Source organism: Hyla sarda, chromosome 2 (assembly GCF_029499605.1).
Source record: "Hyla sarda isolate aHylSar1 chromosome 2, aHylSar1.hap1, whole genome shotgun sequence".
In the NCBI taxonomy this organism is placed as follows: Eukaryota; Metazoa; Chordata; class Amphibia; order Anura; family Hylidae; genus Hyla; species Hyla sarda.
In genome coordinates, this window is record NC_079190.1 from 259,251,222 (window position 1) to 259,278,866 (window position 27,645).

General features: G+C 39.4%; 1 protein-coding gene across 1 annotated transcript; it reads right to left on the bottom strand.

Moving 5' to 3' along the window:
- Positions 1–1,008: 1,008 nt before the first annotated feature.
- On the bottom strand, positions 1,009–24,085 carry IL22RA1 (interleukin 22 receptor subunit alpha 1). The gene is made up of 7 exons (XM_056560126.1): positions 24,043–24,085; positions 20,379–20,511; positions 17,313–17,506; positions 14,108–14,289; positions 11,377–11,515; positions 8,270–8,391; positions 1,009–1,964 (listed from the first exon to the last, which is right to left on the bottom strand). The coding sequence occupies exons 1-7, from the start codon at positions 24,083–24,085 to the stop codon at positions 1,185–1,187; spliced, it is 1,593 nt and encodes a 530-aa protein (XP_056416101.1). The 3' UTR covers positions 1,009–1,184.
- Positions 24,086–27,645: the final 3,560 nt, after the last annotated feature.

The following is a 27,645-nucleotide window of genomic DNA, read 5'->3' on the forward strand; positions in this document are numbered from 1 at the left end:
ACAGGAATAGTGTACTTGAACATATTGCAAAATCACCCAGTGCATACTCGCCGATACGTGATCACAACTTTACAATGGACTTCTTCGGCTCCAGCCGGAGCTCAATGCGAACATGTCCAACAGTGCTGTGAAACCTGCTTCCTCTGAGACCAGCGTAGAACGCTCACCAGCCAGTGAGCTTGATTGGCGACATTTCAGGATCACTCCCTTTCTCAAGCCTGACGTGAGTCAACCCACCACCACATTATATAAACCTTGATCTCGCGAGAATTCATGTCTAAAAGTTAAAATCATTATAAAATCAATATAGTGGTAGATGGTATATCCACATAAATAATCTTCGGAACAGAATCTACAAAAATGCACTAAAATTACAATGTTCATTAATACCATTTGGGGTCAAAGCATTTAACTTAGAAATCTAGAATACCTCCCTCTTCAATAACCTGTTTTTTTATTTCTACACTGTTTATTCCATTTATTTCTTCTAACACCATCCATTTTAGATTGCAAACCTGGTGCTGGTTCTGTGGAAAGTGTCTAGCGACACTCGTTTCCCAATGTTTAGAAATTTTTTTTTCTTCCTTTTCCTGTACGCTCTTTTTTGCCACGTTTCTGATTGTACTTTTATGCTCATTAATACGAACTTTAATAGATCTTGAGAAAGGGAGTGATCCTGAAACGACGCCAATCAAGCTCACCGGCTGGTGAGCGTTCTACGCTGGTCTCAGAGAAAGCAGGTTTCACAGCACTGTTGGACATGTACACATTGAGCTCCGGCTGGAGCCGAAGAAGTCCGTTGTAAAGTTGTGATCACGTATCGGTGAGTATGCACTGGGTGATTTTGCAATATGTTCAAGTACACTATTCCTGTATGAAAAGTATTCTTATATGAAGAAAAATTGGAAGTAAAGTGTAAAAGTCTTGGAACATAAGTGTTGTACAAGTGCTTTTTATATGGTGGATTGATTATATACTGAGCGTTGTGGAAACTCAGGTGCACTTCGTTACACCCAGTTGCTAAAATACACCCAGACCCTTGTTTCTATTTGACTTTAAAACATAGTAAATAGAAAAAACACCCATAGTGAACGTACAATCTCACAGAAATGCCAACGAGTTTCGAACCGTAACGTTCTTAATCATGGCAACTAGTGAATCATGCTAACAAATTTCTGGATAACTTACAGACCACATTGCTGTTTGTATGCAGTTGTTTTGACAAAAGTTTTTGTTGTAAAGTTTTCTACAGGACACTGTAAAATGTAGGAGCTATCATCATGTCCCACATGTTCCATGTGTTGCAAGTTGAGTTCCTCTATCCGGTTACTTGTACAGTCATTAAGGTACAAGTCTGATAGTAAAACTGGTGAAGGTTCCTCAGTCTGTTCCATCGGTGCAGGAAAATCCCCATAATCTTTTATTGTAACACTTGATATTAATCCAATTGGAGACATGCTGTTGGGAATATTATTTGACTCTCCACTTAGTAAAGAAGAAAACAGATTGAATTTGAAAGAATTACCAATAAAGGCATTGGACACATCTTCATCATAGTCTAGAAAAGGTTGAGTATTTATCTGAAACTCTCCTTCACATTCATGCGAAACTTTCCTGTAGGCACTTGGGGTAGTGTTTTGGAGATATGTCACATTACTGGTCGTCATGTCAAGCACCTTGCCATAATGTACTGAGGAGACTAAACTGCTCATATTTCTCTGAGGGCAGTATGATTCCTGTATGTCCACTTCAGAATCTTTTTCAGGTGTAACAGCACCATGTGACTGACGTGCATACGTGTGCAATTTTAAATCCCCAGGTATGTCTTGCCAAATCTTTCTTGATGTCTCCTGATGTTTTTGCTCATAATTCTGCATAGCTGGACAAAATCCTAGAGTCCAAGTACTGATCACTTTATCCTTCGACAGGGTCAGCAGAGGTAATGTTGTAGATTTCTGGAAAACCTGTATGGGTACATTAATGACATTTTAATTGAGGAGAAACTTGAGAATATTGAGCCTCATTTACTAAGCTGAAACCGACCAATTTTTGTTTTGTCGCAGAGTGCCTGCAACATGTCTGCGCCAGTGTGCGAGAGGAAAATCTGACAAACCAACATTGCACTGTGAAAAGCCGAAAAAGGGGCGTGGTCTGTCACGGTCGACCCAAAAATGGGCATGGTTTCACAATCCAACGAATTTACTATTGAATTCACAGAAAATCCTGTGGATAAATAGTTGGAAATTTCCACCTAGATAAAGCTGGTCAGAAAATTTTCCTGACTTGTAAATCTGTGATCCCCATAGTAAATAAGGTGGAATTCTACAAGTCTGAAACAACATTTCCCACTAGTAAAAACCCGACACTTGTAGTACACGAGGCCCATTGTTTAACCCCTTAACTCCTTACGTTTTAAAAATCATAACCCTCTCAATTTTCCACCTAAAAATCCATATTATGGCTTATTTTTTGCATCATCAATTATACTTTCCAGTGACATTAGTCATTTTACCCAGAAAATTCATGGCAAAACAGAAAAAATAATAATTGTGTGACAAAATCGAAGAAAAAAACGCCATTTTGTAACTTTTGGGGGCTTCCGTTTCTACGCAGTGCATATTTCAGTAAAAATGACACCTTATCTTTATTCTGTAGGTCCATACGGTTAAAATGATATCCTACTTATATAGGTTTCATTTTGTCGTACTCCTAGAAAAAATCATAACTACATGCAGGAAAATTTATATGTTTAAAAATGTCATCTTCTGACCCCTATAACTTTTTTATTTTTCCACGTACGGGGCGGTATGAGGGCTCATTTTTTTTGCGCCGTGATCTGAAGTTTTTATCGGTATGATTTTTGTTTTGATCGGACTTTTTGATCACTTTTTATTCATTTTTTAATGATATATATATAGTGACCAAAATACGCTTTTTTGGACTTTGGAATTTTTTTGCGCGTACGCCATTGACTGTGCGGTTTAATTAATGATATATTTTTATAGTTCGGACATTTACACACGCGGTGATACCACATATGTTTATTTTTATTTTTTTTTACACTGTTTTATTTTTTTTTATGGGAAAAGGGGGGTGATTCATACTTTTATTAGGGAAGGGGTTAAATGACCTTTATTAACACTTTTTTTTACTTTTTTTTTTTGCAGTGTTATAGGTCCCATAGGGACCTATAACACTGCACACACTGATCTCCTATGCTGATCACTGGCGTGTATTAACACGCCTGTGATCAGTGTTATCGGCGCTTGACTGCTCCTGCCTGGAGCAGTCATTCGTCGATCGGACACCGAGGAGGCAGGTAAGGGCCCTCCCGGTGTCCTGTAAGCTGTTCGGGACGCTTCATATCGCGGGAGCCGGTGCAGGACATAAATATACGTCCTGCGTCGTTAAGGGGTTAAATATCAGCAGTATTTATAACAGCTAGGTGCAACCCAACTACATATTTAAAATGCTAGGAAGCCAGCTAGTGGCATAGCGTGGGCAGGGCCACAGGGACGGTTATTTTGGTGGAGGGGCACACAATTTTAAAAGAAAAAAAAGAAAGTTGTATTAGTAAATAAAACATAGCACCCCCTTCTCAAAAACCTATAACATTTTCCATTATTTTACACTTTTTCAACATAAACATGGGTTCAACATCAACATGGGTCAAATAAAAATGAACCTATAACCTATGAATAGGCTATGAATGTAATTCACCAAGAAGGATTATGGGGGGAGATTTATCAAAACCAGTGAAGAGAAAAAGCTGACCAGTTGCCCATAGCAACCAATCACATTTCTTCTTTCATTTTTGAAAAGGTCTCTGCAAAATGAAAGAAGTGATCTGATTGGTTGCTATGGGCAACTCAGCAACTTTTCCTCTGCACAGGTTTTGATAAATCTCCCCCTATATGACTATAGTATGGACATGCTGACATATTTATTTGTATTATCATGTTGAAAAACAGTTTGGAACAGTGGAAGATTTTCTTTTGGGGGGAGGGGTTCTATTTTTATTTATTATTACTATTATTACTAACTGTTTGAACATTAGGAGATTTTCTGCTGGGGGAGGGGTGCTATTTTTGTTTATTATGACTACTTTTTAGGCAAGTCATGGATAATGTTCCAAATCCTGCATAACTTCACTGAATTGCAACAGGCACTTCTTTTTTCTCTACTCTCCTTGTCTATATGTCTTGAGAACACCGCTGTTTTACTTTTGTCCTCCTTGCCTTCTTAGAGGCATAACTCTTTTATTTTTCCACGTACAGAACCATATGAGGGCTTGTTTTTTGTGCAACCAATTGTACATTCTAATGACATGTTTCACTTTACCATAAAATGTATCGCGGGTGGAAGAAAACTGCAATTTTGCTAATTTGGCGGATTTTTACCATAAAGTGCGCTGTGTAAAAACCATGTTCTCTGTATTCTGTAGGTCAATGCAATAAAAACGTTACCCGTGTTTATATAGCTTTTGTAATATTATACAACTTTTAAGAAAGGTAAACTTTTTTTTAACAGAATTGCTAAGCATAAAACTCTCCTTTTCTGGCCCCTATAATTTTTTTTCTGTATATGGGGATGTATAAAAGCTTTTGATGGCTTGTTTGTTAATTCTTTTCTGATATAAGATGTGACTAAAAATCTGTATCTTTGGTGTTTGGTTTACAGCATTTACTGTGCAGGATTGTAAACATTATATTTTAATAAATTGAACAATTATGCACGAGGTGATACCAAATATGTATGTTTCTATTTTTTTGTAAAATTGGATGATAAGGGTAAGTTTATTTTTTATTGGTGAAGGGATTTTTATAAAATTTAAGAAACTTTTTTATTTTACACTTTTTAAGTCCTCTTATATGAAATCTTTAGATTGCATTCACTGTATAATGCTATGCCATAGGCTAAGCCAGGCTGCATCAGTGACTCTGTGATTGGCGGCAGGAGGCAGGAAAGGGGACCCTCCTCCACCATTTTAGCTCATCGTACCCCGGCGTTCACATCGTGGGGGTACAATGAGCTCCTCAGTGCTACTGGCAACTTTTTACTTTCACTTTAGACGCCATGATCAGCATAAATCATGGTGTCTAAAGGGTTAATTATGGGCAGCGGCACCAGTCAATAGCAGTGAATGTCTGGCTACTGACAGTAGCCTACACTCAGTGCTCAGAAGAAAGCGCAACGCCTGGTGGTTCCTGGGTTAATTGCAGTGGTCCCTGCAGAATGGCATCCAAGGTCCTGAACCCACTGATTTTTATTTTTTATTTGGGGAGCTGTTGAAGGTTATCAAGTACCAGTTAACCTCTCAACGACACATTTGTTTGCATTTTCAATTTTTAACTCTTTAAATTTTCTATCAATATTTCATGTAAAAGGCTTGTTGTTTGTGGGGCTAATTGTACTTTGTAATGACATCACTTATTTTGCAACAAAATGTATGGTAAAGCAAAAAAAAATATTTATACAATGACAATGATACCCAATTTATATAGGTTTTGTTTTATTTTAATACTATGTAAAAATCTAACTTTTTGTAAGAAATTAAGATGCTTACAATTGTCCTCTTCTGCAGTTCTTGACTTTGGCATTTTTTTTACATCTACATCATTGACTGTGCAGTTTAATTAACCTTATATTTTACTGGTACAGACATTTATGCATGCAGTGATACCACATATGTTTATGTTTTTTTTTTATTTACATTATTTTATTTAAAAAATGGGAAATGATGGGTGATGCAAACTTTTATTAGGGGGACATTTTAACCACATTTGTTACTTTTTTTTTTAGGGGACTATAACATCCAACCTTTAGATTGCTAACACTATTCAATGCTGTGCTGGAGCAAAGAAGACATCAGAAGGCAGCTAGGAACCCTCCAGCCATCATGTAAGCTGTTTCCAGCCATCATGTAAGCTGACCCTGTAATTATTTCATGGTGGTCCCGATCAGTATACACAACCAGCTGCCCACACACAGTAACTTTCTTTAGGTCCCCCGATCGACTTTGATTGCAGGATCTAAAGGGTTAATAGCCTATACGTCCTATAACAGGAATGATTTAAAGAGAATAAACATTTGAAATGTTTGAAGTATTCAAAAAGCACACACAAGATGTATTAAGGTGAGATTAACTCACCTGTCTAGCAGGCGGTGGAGAGTTGTGTGACATATTGAAAGTTTTTTCAAATGACAGGGACACTTTAAAGTTTTTTTTATTATAATGGCTACTTAAAGGGGTACTCTGGGTAACTAAACCCATTGCCCATCCTTTCCCTCTCACCAACCTACATATTTGTCTAAATTTGATTCATTAGCTATATAGAGCAGTTTCCCTCTTTCAGCTGTCACTTACATGCAGGGAGTGGGAGAAAGACATCATAATCAAATCCTGCTTGTCTCTTTACAAAGCCCTCAATGAGACTAGCCCCCACCCTCATGGAAAACAAACACCATGTGATTTCTGTCTTTACAGTCTTCCCTCCCCTCCCTGTGTGAGGATCTTGCAGGCAGAGAAGCCCAGTCACCTCAGCACATAACATTGCTCATTTCCTGCTGTAGATCTAATCACTGACTGCTGCCATTCAGAGCATAGCATGATTTATTGCTGGGGGGAAGGATAGTTTGAAAGAAAAGACTTGTACAGTGTGTACTGCTGACTGTGTTTACAACAACACAGCATGCACACAGATAGTAAAAGCAATTGGCTGGCAGCCATTACACAGAGCCACACTAACTGCTGTGAGTTGTAGTCTGGGCTGCAAGCAAGCAAAAGTAATATTTAGGAGACAACAGGGGCCACATGAGCTGGCAAAATCACATGGATAATTACACAGAACAGGTATTGTGGCTTTGGGGCATTTTTATTTTTCCTAACTTCCCGGAGCACCCCTTTAAGACCTATTAACAGGATAAGAGGAAAGTGTCTGATTGGTGGGGCTTTAATCGCTGGGACCTTTACTGATAACAAAATTGGGATCCCTAGAGGCCCTGTTTTAATAGAGTGACAATTGACATGTGCATTGCTGCCACCTCAAATTTTATTGGACTTCCAGACCTAGGCAAGAGCTATCTTTGCTAGTCGCCATTGAATGGAGCTGCAATGCACAAATTTCATCTATTAAAACTTGGTGCACCCATTCTAGTGATAGGTTGGGTTCCTCGCAATCAGAACAACCGACTACACACATATGGGAAAATCCATATAATGAAATCTGACTCCTAAGGGTAGGCTGTGCTTGATGCCAATTTTATTTTGAAATGTTGGGACACATGGCTAAAGTGTGCTGTCAAAGAAGCAAATAAAATAGAAATGCTAAATGCAAAACTACCAGTTTTACTAGCTGCCTCTATATTTGACCTGCATAAGAATTTGAAAACTTTTTTCTATTTGTGACTGAGAGAATAGGACTAGTTGTATTTAACCCCTTAAGGACCATGGGTTTTTCCGTTTTTGCACTTTCTTTTTTCCTCCTCACCTTTTAAAATCATAAACCTTTCAATTTTGCACCTAAAAATTCAGTCATTTTACCCAAAAATCTACGGTGAAACGGAAAAAAAACATTGTGCAACGAAATTGAATAAAAAATGCCATTTTGTAACTTTTGGGGCTTCCGTTTCTACACAGTACATTTTTCACTAAAAATTACACCTTATCTTTATTCTGTACTTATATAGGTTTGATTTTGTCATACTTCTGGAAAAAATCATAACTGCATGCAGTAAAATTTATACGTTTAAAATTGTCATCTTCTGACCCCTATAACTTTTTTATTTACTGCACATGGGGCGGTATGAGGGATCATTTTTTGCGGTTTTTAGCGGTACCATTTTTGTATTGATCTGACTTTTTGAGTGATTTTTATTAATTTTTTTCATGATATAAAAAGTGACCAAAAATATGTTATTTTGGACTTTGGAATTTTTTTGCGCATACGCCATTGACCGTGCGGTTTAATTAATATTATATTTTTATAGTTCGGACATTTATGCACACGGCGATACCACATATATTCTAAGAATAGAATTTAAAAGTATTTTGTTATCTGGAAGTGTTCTCACCACAAAAAATAGTTTATCACTTTTCCTCTCATTATCAATTGAAATATAGACGGTTCCATTATATTCTATGCCAGGAGACCACCCCCATAGAAGACCACATTTTTTATGGAAATTTGGAAGCCCTTCTCAAAAAGATTTCCCTGTAAGACGAAACTTTCTAGTAAAACATAATTATATTTCTCTGTTATATACTCACTAAAGAATTTGGTGTGTTTACTCTTTGTTTTACGTATTTATAGCTCAACAAAAAAAATCCAGCACACAGGGCAATGACAAAAACCGCAACCAGACTTGTAACCAGGATTACCATGGAATAATCTGCAAATAGACAACAGACATACATATAAAAAATTATTTACAATATAAAAATTGCATAATTTATATACAAAGAAATTACCTGTCACCATGATTTTGCATGAACATTAGTGCTGTGATAACAAATAAAGAAAACTGATATGTCATAAAGGACAAAAATGGTTGCAGTGCCAAGGCGGATACCGTATATACTCGAGTATAAGCCGACCCAAATATAAGCCGAGGCCCCTAATTTCACCCCAAAAACCCAGGAAAAGTTATTGACTCGACTATAAGCCTAGGGTGGGAAATACATCATCCCCCCTGTCATCATCCAGACCCCCATCATCATCCCCCCCCTTCATCATCACCGCCTGTCAATCCCTTCATCAGTGGTCTTCAACCTGTGGACCTCCAGATGTTGCAAAACTACAACTCCCAGCATGCCCGGACAGCCATCGGCTATCCGGGCATGCTGGGAGTTGTAGATTTGAAACCTCTGGAGGTCCACAGGTTGAAGACCACTGCGGCATTCGTCATCATCCAGACCCCCCCTTTAGTTTTCTACTCACCTCCCCTCCGTGGGAAGGAAGGGTGAGCTGGTCCGGGCCATCTATGCTGCAGGGACCGTCCAGTGGGGAGGGTTAGTCGTTCCGGCCTGTCCATTTTCACCGGGGGGCCCTCTTCTCCATGCTCTGGGCCTGCCCGGACTAGTGACGTCGCCTTGACGACGACGCACAGGGACGTTCATGCGCATCCCTGTGCGTCGTCATCAAGGCAACATTACTAGTCAGGGCAGGCTCGGAGCATGGAGAAGAGGGCCCCCCCCCGGTGAAAATGGACAGCCCGGAACAACTAACCCTCCCCACCAGATGGTCCCTGCAGCATAGATGGCCCGGACCAGCTCACCTTTCCTTCCCATCGAGGGGAGGGGAGTAGAAAACAAAAGGGGGGGGGGGGAGGTCTGGATGATGACGAAGGTCTTCAACCTGCGGACCTCAAGAGATTTCAAAACTACAACTCTTAGCATACCCGGACAGCCGATGGCTGTCCGGGCATGCTGGAAGTTGTAGTTTTGCAACATCTGGAGGTCCGCAGGTTGAAGACCACTGAGAAGGGATTGACAGGCGGAGAGTTCATTCGAGTATAAGCCGAGGGGGGCTTTTTCAGCACGAAAAATCGTGCTGAAAAACTCGGCTTATACTCGAGTATATGCGGTACATGCCTTGTAAAGCTGGGTTCACATATGTCCGGTATCTGGCATAGGTGAACTTAGCCTAGATCTTGACACAACTGATGCCACAACTGATGACAAGTTGTCATCAGTTGTATGGCATCTGGCATCCATTGTTTTTGGACACCGGAGAAGGGGAGCGTAGCAAGCTGCGTTCCCCTGCCCGGTGCACTCCGGCATGTCCAACCATCAAAATTGAGACCCTGGATGATTGTGAACTGTCCCATTCAAATGAAGGGGATCAGTTTTAGCATCAGTTTCCCTCCGATGCACGCCAGATGAAAACTGTGCCGGACGCCTGATATGTGAACCCAACCTTAGTGAGTCTGCCATAGGTTAAACATAATATCAGATCAGATGCTTTTTTTTTTCTTACCCTTTTCAAACCATGAGAATCACAATTGGTGCAAAGCTGAAAACTAGCTGTTTTCTTTCCAATACGTTTATATGTGTCAAAAAGCTGTTTGTCCTTTGTACCCTATTTTTCACGTGTTTGTATTGTGTAATATGTAATTATATTCATAAATCCTCTCCTAGTATAGTTATAGTTTCAGTGACAGTATCAAAGTACATTGTTTTTGGTAAGGCATTAAGCATTGAAATACTGTGAAAATGTGTCATTCATTTAATTATTAATCTTTTTATCTGTATACCAAGCAGATAAACCAGAGGATAAGTGCAGTAAATAAATTGTATTCTGCACATATGCTGGGCAGGTGAATGTAGCCAGTCATATGAGACACATTTTGGCTTACTTCCTCCTCACCTTCTTAGACCCATTACTTTCTATTTCTCCCATGACTGAGTAATATTAGGGCTTATTTTTTGCTGGACAAGTTGTACTTTTTACAGGCATCCTTTATTTTACCCTATAATGTATTACAGAGCCAGAGCAAAAATGGAAAAAAGATATTTAAACAGTTAATTGATGGACCAATGTCCGTGATTACCGCCAGATTTGGAAATCCTTTTCCTCACCTACCGGAAATGGTGTGAACCTGACTCCTGAGCCTGCTCTATCACTTGACCCATGATGTAAATGTACGTCATGGGTCAGGAAGAAGTTAAAGGGTTATTCCAGGTAACTAAATGTATCCCCTATCCTGTGAATAGGGGATGTGTCTGATTGGGGGAAGTCGACCACTGGGACCCCCTGCGATCTTCTGTACGAAATTTAGTCACTTACCCATCCATGGTGTGCTCTCGTCCCCACCTTCTGAGACAAGCGGGAGTGACGGCTCTCTCAGCAAATTTAGACCCCACAAGTAGCTGCTGGCTTAGTGCAACATGATTATGATGTGGTTCGTACATTATTGCATAGTTTTTGTATCTGTATTTTTATATTGGAACATGCACATTGCACTTTCCTCTGAGGCATGCATTAAATTCTCAGTCTTTTGATGGATTTACCTGTACTAGCTTTCAGTGATACCTGTTCTTATATGTAGCTTTGCCATTTTTATGTTTCATACATGTATGTAAGTGAATAAAGAGGGTATTTTGTATCTTTTTGTTGTATGGTGTGCTTCCTATTGGAGTTAATGGATAATAAAAACACTCTGGTCTAGTTAGGAGTTATTTACTGCAGACACCATTGTATAGCTGTATAGAAACAAACTGTATCTTTACTGGAGTTGATGGTGGTTGTAAGCAGAAATTAAAAATGTGTATTAAGGAATGCAAGCAATTAGTAACCAAGGAAAATGTTAATATAATCTGATACCACAACAACATAACGAATGCACTAAGAATAGAATAAAAAAGTATTTTGTTACCTGGAAGTGTTCTCACCACAAAAAATTGTTTATCACTTTTCCTCTCATTATCAATTGAAATATAGACAGTTACATTATATTCTATGCCAGGAGACAAGCCAGTCACTTTAAACAATCTCTCTGTCTGGGTTTTTTGCCACTGTAATGTAATAAAAAGAGTGTAACCTTTAGGGTCATACATATATTAAAAGTGCATCCATTCCCTAAACTAAACCCTGCAGGCCCTTAAGCACATTCTCCTCATAAAAATAAACATACTTTTATTTTATATATGCGGTGTCCAAAAATAAGCAAATAAAGATCTTTGTCAGTTCATTACCAGTGTTCTGGAGAAGGGGCCAGCGGATGCGGAGCTGAGCCTATCCGGTACACCGCTCTCTTAGACGTCACCGGCCTATGATTGACACACAGGGCTACTCGGCCGGCAGCAGCTGGAAATAACACAGTAATACTAATGTGCTCATAGGCCTGCATTACATGGGTCAGTTTAGGTGACAGATGCATTTTAAATAATAGTCAGAAATGACAAACCAAAGCAAACAATACAAAAGGTTGCCTATTGATGTTTCCCTGTAAATATATTGTAATATGTATTTTTTGTAAATTAGAGAATAGTATCAAGAAAGGAGGCTAATTTGAGGTGTCTATATTAAAAACAATCCTTAAAAACATTACAATAAACATTTAAAATAGAATTGTTATAACTAAATAGTTGGTGATGCTTTTGGAGGGGGTTTCTATAGCAAAAACATCCTGTTTTACACTTATAATAAGCTTTTTTTTTTAAAAACTTCTTAAAATAAACATTAAAAACTCAAACTGTTTTAGCTAACTTGATGATGATGTTTTTTCTCATTTTATTGTCATGTCTGGTGAGTGATGTACAATAAACAGCCTGTCAAAAGTAGTGTGATGTTTACTACTCTTAAACTGACCATACATATGAGATAATAATTATCTTAATGTTGAAGGCTGGATGATGAAAGTCCCATGTGTATGGTCAGCTTAAAGGGGTACTCCGGTGAAAACCTTTTTTCTTTTAAATCAACTGGTGCCAGAAAGTTAAACATATTTGTAAATTACTTCTGTTAAAAAATCTTAATCCTTCCAGTACTTATTAGCTGCTGAATGCTACAGAGGAAATTCCTTTATTTTTGGAACACTGATGACATCACGGCCACAGTGCTCTCTGCTGACATCCCTGTCCAACCGTGCATAGCAGATGTATGCTAAGGGCAGCATGGTGGCTCAGTGGTTAGCACTGCTGCCTTGCAGTGCTGTGGCCTTGGGTTCAAATCCCACTAAGGACAACAATAAATAAAGAGTTATTATTATTATTATAATGACGTCAGCAAAGAGCACTGTGCTCGTGATGTCATCAGAGAGAATTCCAAAAAGAAAATAATTTCCTCTGTAGTATTCAGCAGCGAATAAGTACAGGAAGGATTAAGATTTTTTAATAGAAGTAATTTACAAATCTGTTTAACTTTCTGGCACCAGTTGATTTAAAAGAAAAAAGGTTTTCACCGGAGTACCCCTTTAAGCTCAGATATCTGTGCTAAATGCGGATAAAGAAGATTCTGACAGCATCCGTCTAGATGAAAAAAGCAGGTCACATATTTTTTTACACATCCAACACATGTCAATGTTTTGACCTACACAAAGGTCTCTGCCAAGCTTGACATGCTAGATGGACCTCCAAGAAGGTCACAATGTGTTGAATAAATCAATAAAGATGTGACCTGCTTTTTTCCACCTGGATAGATGATGTCAAAATCTTCCTTTATTGGTCTGTATTTAGCCATTGGGGATAAGTGTCTTTTTTATCTGCATCCATACCAGTACAATAAAATAATATAAGGACCAATGAGACGTTGCAATGGGGTAAGTGCACCCCAAATGAGTCCATGGGCCTTTTATTATTTTATTGTACTGCAAATGCAAATTTGGTTTCCCCTGACTTGTAACTTATATTCATTGGGATAAGCAGCGCCTGACATAAGAAGAGTTTTCTTTCTTCACCTCAGTACTACATTCAATATGGAAGGGAACTGGGTCTATAGTCTGTGTTTATAGCTATGTTGTTCTGTAAAATATAAAACAGTGCAAGAGAATCTTGTCCGGCTACTGCAGGATATATATAGAGACCACTAAGGACAAGTGTATAGGTGAAGACTTGTGGCGTTGAAGATATGTAGGTGGTGCTCTGGCTTAAAAATGTGCAGATCTAAATACAAATTCCATAGGAAATAAAGTCGGCGACTCACCAATCTTCTTCTTCTTCTTCAATCTTTATTAATACTAACATAAGACATTACAGGAGAGGGATGATGTAAGTGGGGTACAGCAGGCAACGGTAGCCGTTTCGCACAGGTTAGTGCTTCATCTGGCCTATAGGCCAGATGAAGCACTAACCTGTGCGAAACGGCTACCGTTGTCTACTGTACCCCCCTTACATCATCCCTCTCCTGTAACATCTTATGTATTAATAAAGATTGAAGAAGAAGAAGAAGAAGATTGGTGAGTCGCCAACTTTATTTCCTATGGTTCTGTAAAATATATATAAAGTAGGAAGTGGTACCATGTAAGTGGGCCTAGACACAGCAGAAGAAAACAAGAAGCACCCTTGCTAGACTTGTAATATCCTCAACTATGAAATAGCAAATTTACAAAAATGGAAAATGCCTTCCAAATGTTAGCAATTATTCCTGAAGGTAGAAGTACAACTTACTTTAACTTGTTTTTCAGAGTTTAAAAAGATCAAATGGTATTCAAAGGTATCATTTTTATAAAGATCTTCCACTGTTACAGGCTGTTTGTCTCTACCTCTTATAGGTATGTAAGGAGTTGGAATGAGAATTGTTATTGAATTTACATTTGGAGTGTAGCTCAATTTTGGTAAAATCAAACATGCTGCAGAAAAAAAGCACAATAAATGAACACAAATAAAACAATAAATAGCAATAGAGAATAACTTCAAGACACTAAATGAATTTCGGTCATAGTTTCTTTACTATAGAAGCTCTGAAAATACAGAGGAGACGTGCACTGTAGCAAAAGTATAGTTGACTATACACACTGGAATGCTCATTCAGCCTCTCTCACTATATATATATATATATATATATATATATATATATATAGATTCATGTTTTATCTGTATCTTTGTGCTAGCAGTGTGCTGCTGTATTCTCCTGTTTATGTATATTCAGCCTAGCAGCATGCACCTGTATGCCGGGTCCATGCAGTAGTTTCGGTATCAGTATGTGCTGGCCAACTTATCCTTGTTTATATAGATAGATGTATATACACTTGGATTCACAGAACTCGCATATTTATTTCCCTGGGGTAAAGCAGATACAACACTTCTGAAGGAATCTTCAGTTGAGCTGCCCCACCGTGGCTTGTCTGACCCTATCATTTTTCCTATCATTTTTATCCTTATATTACAATAAATATTTTACAATCAACATGTGGCTTGGACTTTGAAGGATTGTCCCACCATTACCACTTATCCACTTTAAGTGTATAAGTGTATGGGAGCTGACAAAGATAGTTGAGCGCTGTATGACAGTCAGATTCCCCACAATAATACACTTATCGATAGGGGATAGGTTTTAATGGTGGGATAACCTTTTTAAAGACTATTGACACCTTTGGCAAAAAAAAATAAAAAATAGTTTTGCATATGTTAAAGGAAACCTACAGTCCAAAAACATCGCACTTAGTTTCAGGCTGCCATCTTTGTTTCTTTATTTATTTTCAGACCCACTGATATGCAGTTTTAAACTGGCTCCTAGTTTCAGACTTCTTCATAATGGTGTGTCCTTCCCAGTAATGGATGTGGGGTCTTCACTAGCTCTTTTGCACTAGCATAGCTTCAGTAATGTACAGCCTATTTGTGATCTCCTCTCCCCTGTATTGGCAGTCATCTATGCTGCCAACATGTGTGTGAACCCCCATATCCCTTGCAGATTTTGTTGTACTCTCTCTCTACACTGATGCAGTGTAATGACTTCCCAGCCTACTCTGCTGTGTACAACTTCATTACTTTCCTGCTGCTATTGCTAACATTGTGCTACTATAAGAAAATAGAGGGGAAGATAGAACACCAGGATCTGTGTGGCATCTGTGCCAGAGGCAGTAGCACAGCCATTTATTTAAAGCAGCTAGGTAACAAACTGGAAAAGTTGCATCATTTTGCATTTAGAAGAAACAGGTGAACAATAAAAAGAACTAGTTCAAATGTTTCCATAGCCTTTAAAGGGGTATTTCAGTGGAAAACAAATGTTAACTCAACTGGTGCCAGAAAGTTGAACAGATTTGTAAAAATATTTATCCTTCCAGTACTTATTAGCTGCTGTATGCTACAGAGGAAGTTGTGTCGTTGTTTCTAGTCTGACCACGGTGCTATCTGTTGCAACCTACATCCATGTCAGGAATGGTCCAGATCAGGAGAGGTTTGTTATGGGGATTTGCCTTTACTCTGGACAGTTCCTGACATGGACATAGGTGTCAGCAGAGAGCACTGTGGTCAGACTGGAAAGAACTCCACAACTTCCTCTGGAGCATACAGCAAATTGTTTTGAAAACATTTGTTTTCCACCAGAGTACACTGGACATGTTCACATAAGGTTGAAAGAATTTCACCAATTCTAATTCATTTAAAGTAGTAGGGCTTATGGGGGCTCCAACACACAGTTTTTTTCCAGCTTTTTTAATTAACTGCATTGAGCCACTGCCAGAGAGGGGTCCAGCAGTAAGGATACAGATATAGCCCCCATCTAGAGCATCACTAGAGACCTGTGGCTTTCAATCAGGGTGCCTCCAGCTGTTGCATCAGTTATAGATTGATCTCTCTCCCACCAAGCGATCGCTCCACCCATTGAAGCAGACAGGCTCCCTGTCATCAGCTGACTAGTGAGACAGGTCTTGGCTGCATTGCAAGCTGGGAAAAATCTGAGACACCAGTCATTTTGTATGCTGGTAAAAATAAAAATTGGGGTGAAAATCACAGAAGAATTGTGAGAAAACCGTCACACACAGGTACAGACACTATATTATGAACTACACTAACTTTACAGCCTCTGTAGCATAGTCAAATAAAAAAAAATCCTGGAATACCCCTTTAAGTGAACTAAAAGGCTAAAAGGACTTTTTGTTAGCTCACATCCTGTTCTTTTAACAATTCAACATATATATATATATATATATATATATATATATATATATATATGTATATTGGTCTTTTGGAGAGGTTTCACTCTGTATAAAAGCATTACCCATTTCACAATTCACCCACCGCTTATATTTACACTGATTTCCCTTTCCTGGCCCGATCCTGATGATCACTGCCATGACCGCCTATCCTAGTGATTGGAAAGGAGGCATTTCCAGCTATTTCCTGTGTGTTGAGACAAAAATTGAACAGAGGGCTGGGGAAATCAGCAATGCTCATTTCATTTTATTTATTTATTGTTAACACAGTCTTCCTCTTTTAAAAACATGTACACCTTCCTATATTATATCCTATGTTGTTCCAGGAGCCAGTTTGAATGTTAGCATATAAGTAATGTTGACAAATGACTAGTCAAAACAGAGGGGTGGCTTTAGAGTTAGCAACGTATAATTAAGTAGGCATAGGTTAAAAGTTCTAGCAGAAAACAACCAATGCGCTCCATATAGTTTATATAGGAGGTTAGTATAACCAAGAACAATTAGGTTTACATTTTTTACTCCTTATATACACACAGGACAGCTTTAAGTACATTTATTTATCAGATTCAGATAATAGAGCAACACCTATAAAAACGTTGTATTACGATTTATAAAGGAACATAGTTAAGATATATATATATATATATATATATATATATATATATATATATATACATTGAATTATGTATTAACATATTTTGTTTCTTAATAATACTCACTGTCTACTCTTGGGTTTAGTCTTTTCGATGTGACCCAGTCAGAGGTACAGTTTGGTGACAGTGCCATGACTCTTCCAAAATACTGGTTATCCATGAAGTGTTCTTCATCTCCAGTTATTGCATTTGTTAAATTACAGTTTTCCCTAGTAATATTTTGACAGTCATGAAGCAGCAACCATTCTGGCTGCCCATACCTAAATAAATATGAGAACAATGCTTAGGAACTGCAGGCTTGAATGAGTTTGTAGCAGGCAATAAAAACCAAGAAAAAGCCGTGCATCCCCTCCCCTATTTCACAGGAGGTGGTTTGGATTGTTAGTGGATCCAGCATGTCATCCAGCCTGAGGTGAGTGAGTGTTAGAGTCCCATCTGATATGAGGCCAGCTCCGCGTGGTGGATGGGGGGACACGTTTTGATCAAAAAGTGCGCTAAGAGCCTCCATTTTGTTGACCAAGGGTGCTGCTGTTTTGTAGCAGGCAATGCCTTTATTCACAGAGTAAAATGTATTTAATCTAAAATCAATAGGTTCTAGATGTCAACTATTCTAGAATTTTAGACATGGATATATTTTCAGAAATATATAAGGCTAAATTCACATCTGCGTCAGAGGTTTTGTTAGTAGCCTTCATCACAGATTGTTTTTATTTCAGCACATTGCACAGATCCCTGATGCCATCACTACTCTCCTCATGATTGCTATGTTCCTTCTAGCCACCCTGCACAGCGAGCTGCCCTCTGTCACCCTCCTTCTGCTAGCGTTCACTCCCAGCCTCCTAAGTGACCTACATGGCTGGTTCACTGATTGATCTTTCTTGGACAACTTTTAGTAGGCTGTCCACTAATCACTACATAGTAGGAACACCCTCAACATTTTTTAGATACTCTGACCCAGTCCTCTGACCATCACATTTTTGGTCCTTGTCACTAAGCTCCCCGTACTCGCTCATTTTCCTTACTTCAAACAGATCACCCTTCAGAATTGACCACTTGCTGCTTCAAATATCAAACCATGGATGGTGCCATTTCCACAAGATGATCTGTGTTATTTACTACACCTGTCAGTGGTAGTAATTTATTGCAGCAGTTTACACCAATTTGTGGTGTGACCCATTTCAGTGCAATGAGACAAATGATGACGTTTGGCATTTTCCTTAAAATTTAAGACTTTTCATGCCGAGCCCTAAAGTTGGAAAGTGACAAGTAGATGTTGTCTTCAAAGAATCAGTATGCAAAATAGTTCTGAAGTAGATTTAAAGCGTACCTATCATATCCCCAAAAAATAAAAACTGTCACGTGTTACTCAGTACTTCACCCTGATCATGTATGTGTTTAGCACCTATATTTCTATTAAAAACAGCTTAATTCAGTTGCAGTCTGGATTCTCATCTTCTCAAAGACCCCCTATCTTTGAGAAGATGAGAATCCAGACTGCAACTGAATTAAGCTGTTTGTAATAGAAATAAAGGTGCTAAACACATACATGATGGCGTGTGTCTCTTCTGCCCTCACTCTACATGATTAAACTTCCTCGCTTACTGTGTGTCACTGAGTCTCTGGAGCAAGCCTATATGTGTGTATATATATATATATATATATATATATATATATTGAAACCAATAGAAGAGATGTATTCAGGGGGCACAATCAGGCTGTTCCATATGTGCACACAGGGAAAAACACTTGATGAAATGAACAGGACAGCAGCCAGTATAGTGGAATATAATTCTACTGCGGGGTGCTAAGCATCAAATAGTAGTAGCAAAATGCAAGATACAATATTGAAATAGAAGCTTGCACTCACCGCTCCTGTAGAATATTTTCATGCGGTCATTCCGGAACAGAATGACCGCATGAAAATATTCGACAGGAGCGGTGAGTGCAAGCTTCTATTTCTATACTGTATCTTGTGTGTGTGTGTATATATATATATATATATATATATATATATATATAAAAATCCAATAAGAACAGCACCTCCAGAAATGTCAAGAAAAAAAGAAATTGGGGTGCCCGCATATTCTGAACCTCGGTCCACTGGTTCCTCAATGCATACAAAAATATAGAAGCAGCACACCACAGTTAGAGTTCAAAGGAACGGTGAATTTATTCCATGATGTGAGAGACAAACTCTCACATCTCTCACATCATGGAATAAATTCACCGTTCCTTTGAACTCTACAACTCTACCTGTGGTGTGCTGCTTCTATATTTTTGTATATATATATATATATATATATATCCTCTTACATAATGCACGGCTGGCTGGGATTTGTAGTCCCCAACACACAATATCTTATGCAATATGTAAGAGGATCAGAGGATATATATATATATATATATATATATATATATAAATAAAAATTTTTTTTTTTTTTTATACACTGCTATCCCAGTCAGTCACTGCATGACTGGCTGGGATTTGTAGTCCACAACACACATTATCTTTTGCAATATGAAAGAGAAGCAGATGATTATATATGTTATCCTCTGCTCCTCTTACATATTGCATGTCTGGCTGAGATTTATAGTCCCCTACACACAATATCTTATGCAATATGTAAGAGGATCAGAGGAAAAAAATAAATAAATAAATATATATATATATATATATATATATATATAATCCTCTGCTCCTCTTACATATTGCATAATGCACTACAAATCCCAGCTAGTCGTATACTCCGACTGGGATAGCGCTATAGCCCCAGGCAGTACATGTGACGGACGAGCAGCTGCAGCACGGTGCGCGGAGCGGGAATACATACCTCTGTTTCTCCTTGTGCTGAGTGACAGGCCGGGAGCGCGCACAGAGCCTTCTAAAGCCCACCCTCTTTTCCTGTATTCCGATGGGCCAGGAGTGTTGCCACTGTCGGTTTTCCTATAGTGACGGGCAGAGAACGGCATGGGCCTCTTTTGTAACGACCCCTAGTGGCCACTTTTATACAGGCGATTTTAAAGGTAAATCAATAAAAAAAATAATTGAATGTGTTTACAAATATACATATTTTATAGTGCTCTATTGTATTTTACAAAAAAAGTTTAAGTTACTAGCACATTATAACTTACCGTTTGTATTGGACATTGAATGATACATCTGATCCCAAGTCATGTTTGCTCCAGTGCAATATGTATTCAAAATTTGTTGAATTAAAGGTCACATCGTAGGTAGAAAAGTTCTGGCAGTTCTGACAAATATGCACTAAAATAAAATAAAAAGATATGTGTATAAACATTAATAATGGGTAATAATATCAACCCCTTAAGGAAACAACAAATTTTGGCCTCATAATAAACAGTATATATTTTTTTCTTTTTGTTTTACCAATCTGTAAGAGCTATCATCCATCATTTTTCCCCTCAGTGTTGCCTTGTAAGGACATTTTTGTATTTCAGGAATACATTTTTTTTTGTTGGCCTAATTTAACTAAAATGTTATGTGTGCCAGAATTTTGTTTGCACAAAAACAAACAAAGAACAACAGAAATAATAAGCGCATTAGGCATAAGACTGATTTTTACTTTTTATTTAGAATTTTGCACCATGCTCACAAGGGGACAGGGTTAGCAATAAGAGGGCAAGGCTTTGATGCAGTTTTTTCTTTTTTAAAACTGTTGCATTTCATTTGGTTTTAGGTATCCTACCTTAAAAAATTAGTTAGTACTACACTATGGCTTAAGGCTAAATTTGGTTGTATGAAATTTGCTATAAAAAACAACAAACAAACAAATGGCAGACTGGTTTAAATCCTTAAAGGGGTTATCCACCATAATGTGATTTTAGTATGTACCTGGCAGGCAGTAATGGACATGCTTATGAAGGATCTGCGCTTGTCTTGGGGCTAAATGGCTATGTCGTGAGATTACCATAATACTGTGGCTAGATTTTTGTGAACTGGTATTTCCTTTTTGAGTTTTCTTCTTTGCCTACAAATCCCATAATTCCATTTTCCTCCCTCCCACACATCAGCCACTTCACCCAATGAAACATAAATGAGCTGCATCCATTCAAAAGACCTGTGGTTTTGAATCAGGGTGCCTACAGCTGTTGCATTAGTTGCAGATTGATCTCTCTCCCACCAAGCGATCACTCCACCCATTGAAGCAGACAGGCTCCCTGTCATCAGCTGACTAGTGAGTCAGGTCTGACATAAATGAGCTGCATCCATTCAAAAGACCTGTGGTTTTCAATCAGGGTGCCTACAGCTTTTGCATTAGTTGCAGATTGATCTCTCTCCCACCAAGCGATCACTCCACCCATTGAAGCAGACAGGCTCCCTGTCATCAGCTGACTAGTGAGTCAGGTCTTGGCCGCATTGCAACCTGGCAAAAATCCGAGACAACAGTCATTTTGTATGCTGTTAAAAATAAACATTGGGGTGAAAATCACATAAGAATTGTGAGAAAACCGTCACCCACAGGTACAGGCACTATGTTATGAACTACACTAACTTTACAGCCCCTGTAGCATAGTCAAATAAAAATAATTCCTGTAATACTCCTTTAATTGACAACGAACATACATATATGGCATGGTACACTGGGCCTAACACAACATAATGCCAATATACAGTCTGTCTATGAAGAAAGCACAGGAGCCTACACTTGTTTCATAGATAGTAAGTAATGGCTGCTATTAGCAGTCGGAACTCTCCACTATTGACAGCAGTAATTGCCAATGTCTGCCAGTAACCCTTTAGGTGCTGTGACCAGTGCCAATCATGATATTCAAAATCTGAAATGACAGGTGTGGGGGCACTCATCGTGGGCATTGTTTTCATGCCAATAGTCAATCTTCTGATACAGTCTTATGGTAAATGTATAAAATGTATCTAATTTATTTTAATTATGGAGCTAAAGCTGCAATATAAAGTCATACAGTTAGCATGTAATTTTATGACTTGCAACTGTCAACTACAGGAAGCCTCTGTGTAGTCCAGGCCTAACCACTCTCTTTGTTATTAGTTAAGAGACCGAATAGAGGGCAGCCGTTTGACAAGGGTGACAATTTCCTGGAGGAATAATAAGGGAATGCCACTAGATAGAGAAATGATGCTCCAGATTTGTTATTTTGCGAGAAATAAATTATACTCTTATATAGTCTGCAAAGTGATAATACTCTGCAGAGTGCCTTAGACCTGGCATCCACTATGGAAGTATTATTTGTCATATTGCCATTTGTATTATGGTAACAATTACTAACAAACTATTTTCCATTACTGAAAAAGCACAAGAACACCTGTGCCTAACTAAATGTTTTTTTGGGGTTCTGTTGCACTTTTTCCCTTCATGTGTTGATGGTGACTCTTACATATTTAAGGGAGTGGTGAGGAATACCTCAAAGTACAGCAAAATTCACCACAACAACAACTGGTATTTATTGGTAATTTGGGGTGGGGGGGGGGGGGGGGACAACATTATATATATATATATATATATATATATATATATATATATATATATATATATATATGTATATATATATATATATATATATATATATATATATATATATATGCATATATAAATAAATAGGTATAAATGTATCAGGTGGTGGTAACAACATATCTCCCATGACTTATTTATACCCAGGACTGTATCTATAACAAGGGGGCATCCTCTTTGCCTAGAGGAAAGAAGGTTTCTACACCAACACAGATGGGGGTTCTTTACTGTAAGAGCAGTGAGACTGTGGAATTCTCCACCTGAGGAAGTGGTCATGGTAAACTCAATAAAAGAGTTTAAAATTGGCCTGTATGCATTTCCGGAGAATAATAACATTACAGGTTATGGATTGCTCATCTTTAGGCATGGTCATTTTGTAGCGTAGCCGGCAGTTATTATTATTATAATTTTTTTTTATCTAGTTATGTTCCATTAGTTCAGTAAGCATCCCTTTTCGTTGGTTATTTTTTGTGTCCCCTGCGGTTACATATTTTGTGCTTGTGGTCATCTGTGTTACATACCAATACTAACTTCTGCATATTGCATGTATTTATCTGTAATGTGGCACAGATGACATTATACATAGCTTATACTTAGACCTCTTGGATGTGAGTTTGCAGACATAGTTCCAGCATTTTTTAATACCCTTTTACCATTTACCATTTTTTGCCACTCTCTTTTGTAAGGTTTTTTATATTTTTTTTACTTTGTTTGATCCTAATAAACATTCTATGTTATATGAATTCCTCATCCTCCTCCACCATTACATCCACACTTCTCATATTTTTTCTCCAAGTAAACGGGATTGTCCAGTGAAAGATAAGATTTCCCCTATCCACAGGAGGTCCTGAATGGGACCCTGTCTCTCTCAGAGGAGCGTGTGCAGTGTGCTGCATGCGGCTCTTGCTCAATTCATTTTTATAGGACCACCAAAGACACCTGAGTGCTGTACTCGGGTGTCTCCTGCGCTACCATAGAAATGAATTAAGCATGAAGCACGCAGAGAGCAGGGGTAAATGAATAATAAATCATAAGATGCAATTATTTCTCTTTGAATCAAATGACTGCAATATTAAAAAAGACATTAAAAAGGAACATCATTATTTAAAATGTATACAGTTCTATAGAATAAAAAAGCAAAAACAAAATGCCTAGATAAATAATGCAGAAAGTGTTATGAAGTTAAATTTTCATGAATGCCATGACCTGCCATAGAAGTACATTTAACCCTTCTTAATGGTTAGTAGACTTCCTGAAAGTCTTTACTGTAATATGGTTAAAAAACTTACCTGAAATCAAGTTGAAAACCAGGTATAAATATGTTCTCGTCATCTACTTCTAGAACCCACAGATTTATACTTTATAATCTATATACAGTTTTGCTTTCAAGAGAATGAAACATCATCACAGAGCTCCTATGCGTGCTGTGTGTCCCGCTGTCATAATAGTGCAAAGATTGATTTTTTTTTTGCCAGATGGGAGTTTCCTATTTCAAGGTTTATGATGACTCAAGACTTCATTATATTTACAACCAGAAAGTCAGGTCTTGTGAAATAGACCAATGGATGCACACATGTATGTTGAGTTATGTGTAGAAATATATGTAGAATGTTACATTGTTCACTTTAAGTTATTCTCACATAGCTCATACTCTGATATATCATATCTCTGCGTGTGAGTGTGTGTGTTTGTATACGTGTGTATATGCCTTAACACCTTAAGGACTTGCCAATTTTCATTTTTGCACTTTCGTATTTTCCTCCTCCCCATCTAAAAATAACGCATTCAATTTGCACCTACAAACCCGTATAAGGGCTTGTGTTTTGCATCACCAATTGTACTTTGTAATGACGTCACTTGTTTTATAACATAATCTGTGGTGAAACGAAAAAAAAATTTTGTGGGGTGAAATTTAAATTTAAAAAAAATAAAAAAAAATGTTTTCATTTCATAGTTTAATATCTATAGAATAATTTTATAATTGGGTTCTATTAAAAAAATTTATACTTTTATGTGTTTTTTTGTGTTTAAACTTTTGTCCACTAGAGGTCTCCCTAGGAGTCCCTTTTTTAGTGATTTCGGACTCGCATATTCAGCGCAGCTCCCCGCCTGTCAATCAGACAGGCAGGAGCAAGCGCTGTGCGCGCATCCCTGCCGGGTGCACTCCTGACTCTGCTGGCCAGCGGCGACTTCAGGCTCCTCCCGCTGACAAGGAGAGCTGGTGCGTGTTGGCCAAGAGTCAGTTGAGCGGAGCTCTGCAAGATAGAAGCAGCGGGGCCGGCAGCTCAGTCCTCCGACGTTCCTCCTCTCTGTATGGCACACTTATAGCCAAACAGAGAGAAGGAGGCTGCTGTCCCTCCCCTGTACTCCGCCTTTATGTGCGCTCCCAAAAGGCTTCTGATGACGTCGTTCCTGCCGGGCCACGCCCACTTCCTGCCCTTGTATACTGCTCAACACTGAACCACCGAAGATGCTATGAAAAAGGTATATACATGGGGTTTTAAACAAAAATAAATACAGGGATAGAGATAGAGTCAGGGACAGATGGGAAGAGGGATTTTAGTTGATGATAGGTGCTCTTTAACCCGTTCAGGACCCATGACGTAACGTTACGTCCCGACACCCTGGGTCTTAAGGACCCATGACGTACAGTTACGTCATGGGCAGTTCCTGTCCCCGCCGTGCACCGGGCGGAGATCGGGTCGGGATGCCTGCTGAAATCGTTCAGCAGGCATCCCGTGCAAATGCCCAGGGGGGTCATGTGAATTCACACATGTGATTTGCGGCTATTCCAGCAATGCGGGTCACGTGTGACCCGTTGACCCGGAGATACAAGGTGATCGGGGTGTATGATACACCCCCTATCACCCACTGTATCTATGGGGAGGTGGCGATTTCGTCACCCCCCCAGGATCGCTGCTATTGGCTGGACGATCGTACAGCCAATAGCAGCCGGCAGGGGAGGGGTTAACAGCATCTTCCCGCAGCTCCCGCCGCTGGCTGATTTCAGTCAGCGGTCAGAGCTGCTGGAGGAAGACCGGGACCCCCCCTCTGCCGAGATCGGAGCCCCCACAGAAGAATAGAAGCCCACCATAGATCAGGGAAAGAATACAATCCAGGGAAAGGTAGGGTAAAAAGTAAAAAAAAAGTAAAATCCCCCCCCCCCCCGGGCGCTGCATTAGCCCCCCCATTTTTTTTTTGTCTGCAGCATTTCCCCCCCCATATATATATATATATATATATATATATATATTTCTAATCACACACCGTTATACATAGTTACACCAAGCACACACACAGTACATACCCCCCCCCCCGCCACCGTAGAAAAAAGGCGATGGCTCGCTGGGCATTTTCGGTAGTGGAGGCATATGCTTTTCTTGCCACCGACTCCGAATCTGCCAGTGAGGACGATGAAGATCCAACATTCCTGTGTTCTTCATCGTCCTCCTCATCATCTAGTACTGATGATGAGCCCCCTGCATGGCGGCGGAGACGCCGCCAGGCGAGGCCACGCACCCCCCTTGATAGTTGCCCAGTGGCCGGCACTAGTGTGAGTGGTGATGCCACTGGTACTAGGAGTCCGACCCCCCAGACAAGTTTACCGGAGCCCCCTTCCAATTAACCTGTCTGGAGACCCCCAGAGGCTTATCAGCCACGGATTGCGGAGTTTGTTGGCGACTCCGGAATCCGGATTGACAATTCTGGATTCACTGAAATTGACTATTTCAGTTATTTTTTCAGTGACAGTTTTGTCAATCTGATAGTGGAGCAGACGAATCTGTACGCCAGGCAGTTCATCGCCCACCACCCGGATTCTATTTTGGCCAGGTCCAATGAATGGTACGCCGTCAGTGCAGCAGAAATGAGGACATTTTGGGGCCTCTTGCTGCATATGGGCCTGGTCAAAAAGCCAAGTGTCAGACAGTACTGGAGCAGGGACGTCCTATACCAGACCCCGCTTTACAGTATGGTCATGACACGGAAGCGGTTCGAGGCCATTTTGAAATGCCTGCATTATGCAGAAAATGCGGCATGTCCACCCCGAAGTGATCCCGCCTATGACCGGCTTTACAAAGTGAGACTGGTCATTGATCACTTTGGGGCCAAATTTTTGGAGGCCTACGTACCGCTTAGGGAGCTCTCGGTTGATGAGTCTCTTATCAGTTTTAAGGGGAGACTCATCTTCCGCCAGTATATTCCCTTGAAGCGGGCGCGATATGGCGTGAAGCTCTATAAACTTTGTGAGAGTACCTCCGGGTACACTCTCAAGTTTAGAGTGTATGAGGGACGAGATTCCCGTATTGAACCCCCAGATTGTTCCCCCACTCTGGGTGTTAGCGGGAAAATCGTTTGGGAGCTTGTGCACCCATTGCTGGATAAGGGTTACCACGTGTACGTGGACAACTTTTATACCAGCATCCCTCGGTTCACATACCTTGCCGCCAGATCGACGTCCGCTTGTGGGACCGTGCGGAAAAACCAGAGAGGCCTCCCTCTAAATTTTGTTAAGACACCTATCCCAAGGGTGAGTCCCGTGCCCTTACCCATGAAAACCTGTTGCTGGTCAAGTATAAGGATAAGAGGGATGTCCTTATGCTGACCACTATTCATGGTAACGGCAGCTCTCCTGTCCCTGTGCGAGGTACCACAACAACAGTCCTCAAGCCCGATTGTATTCTGGACTACAATCGGTATATGGGGGGAGTTGATCTTTCTGAACAAGTCCTCAAGCCATATAACGCCATGCGGAAAACACGGGTATGGTACAAGAAAGTTGCAGTCTACATGGTACAGGTTGCCATGTACAACTCTTTTGTACTGTCCCAGTACGCTGGCAACAAAGGGACATTCCTCCAGTTCCAAGAAGAAGTCCTAAAGGTCCTGATCTT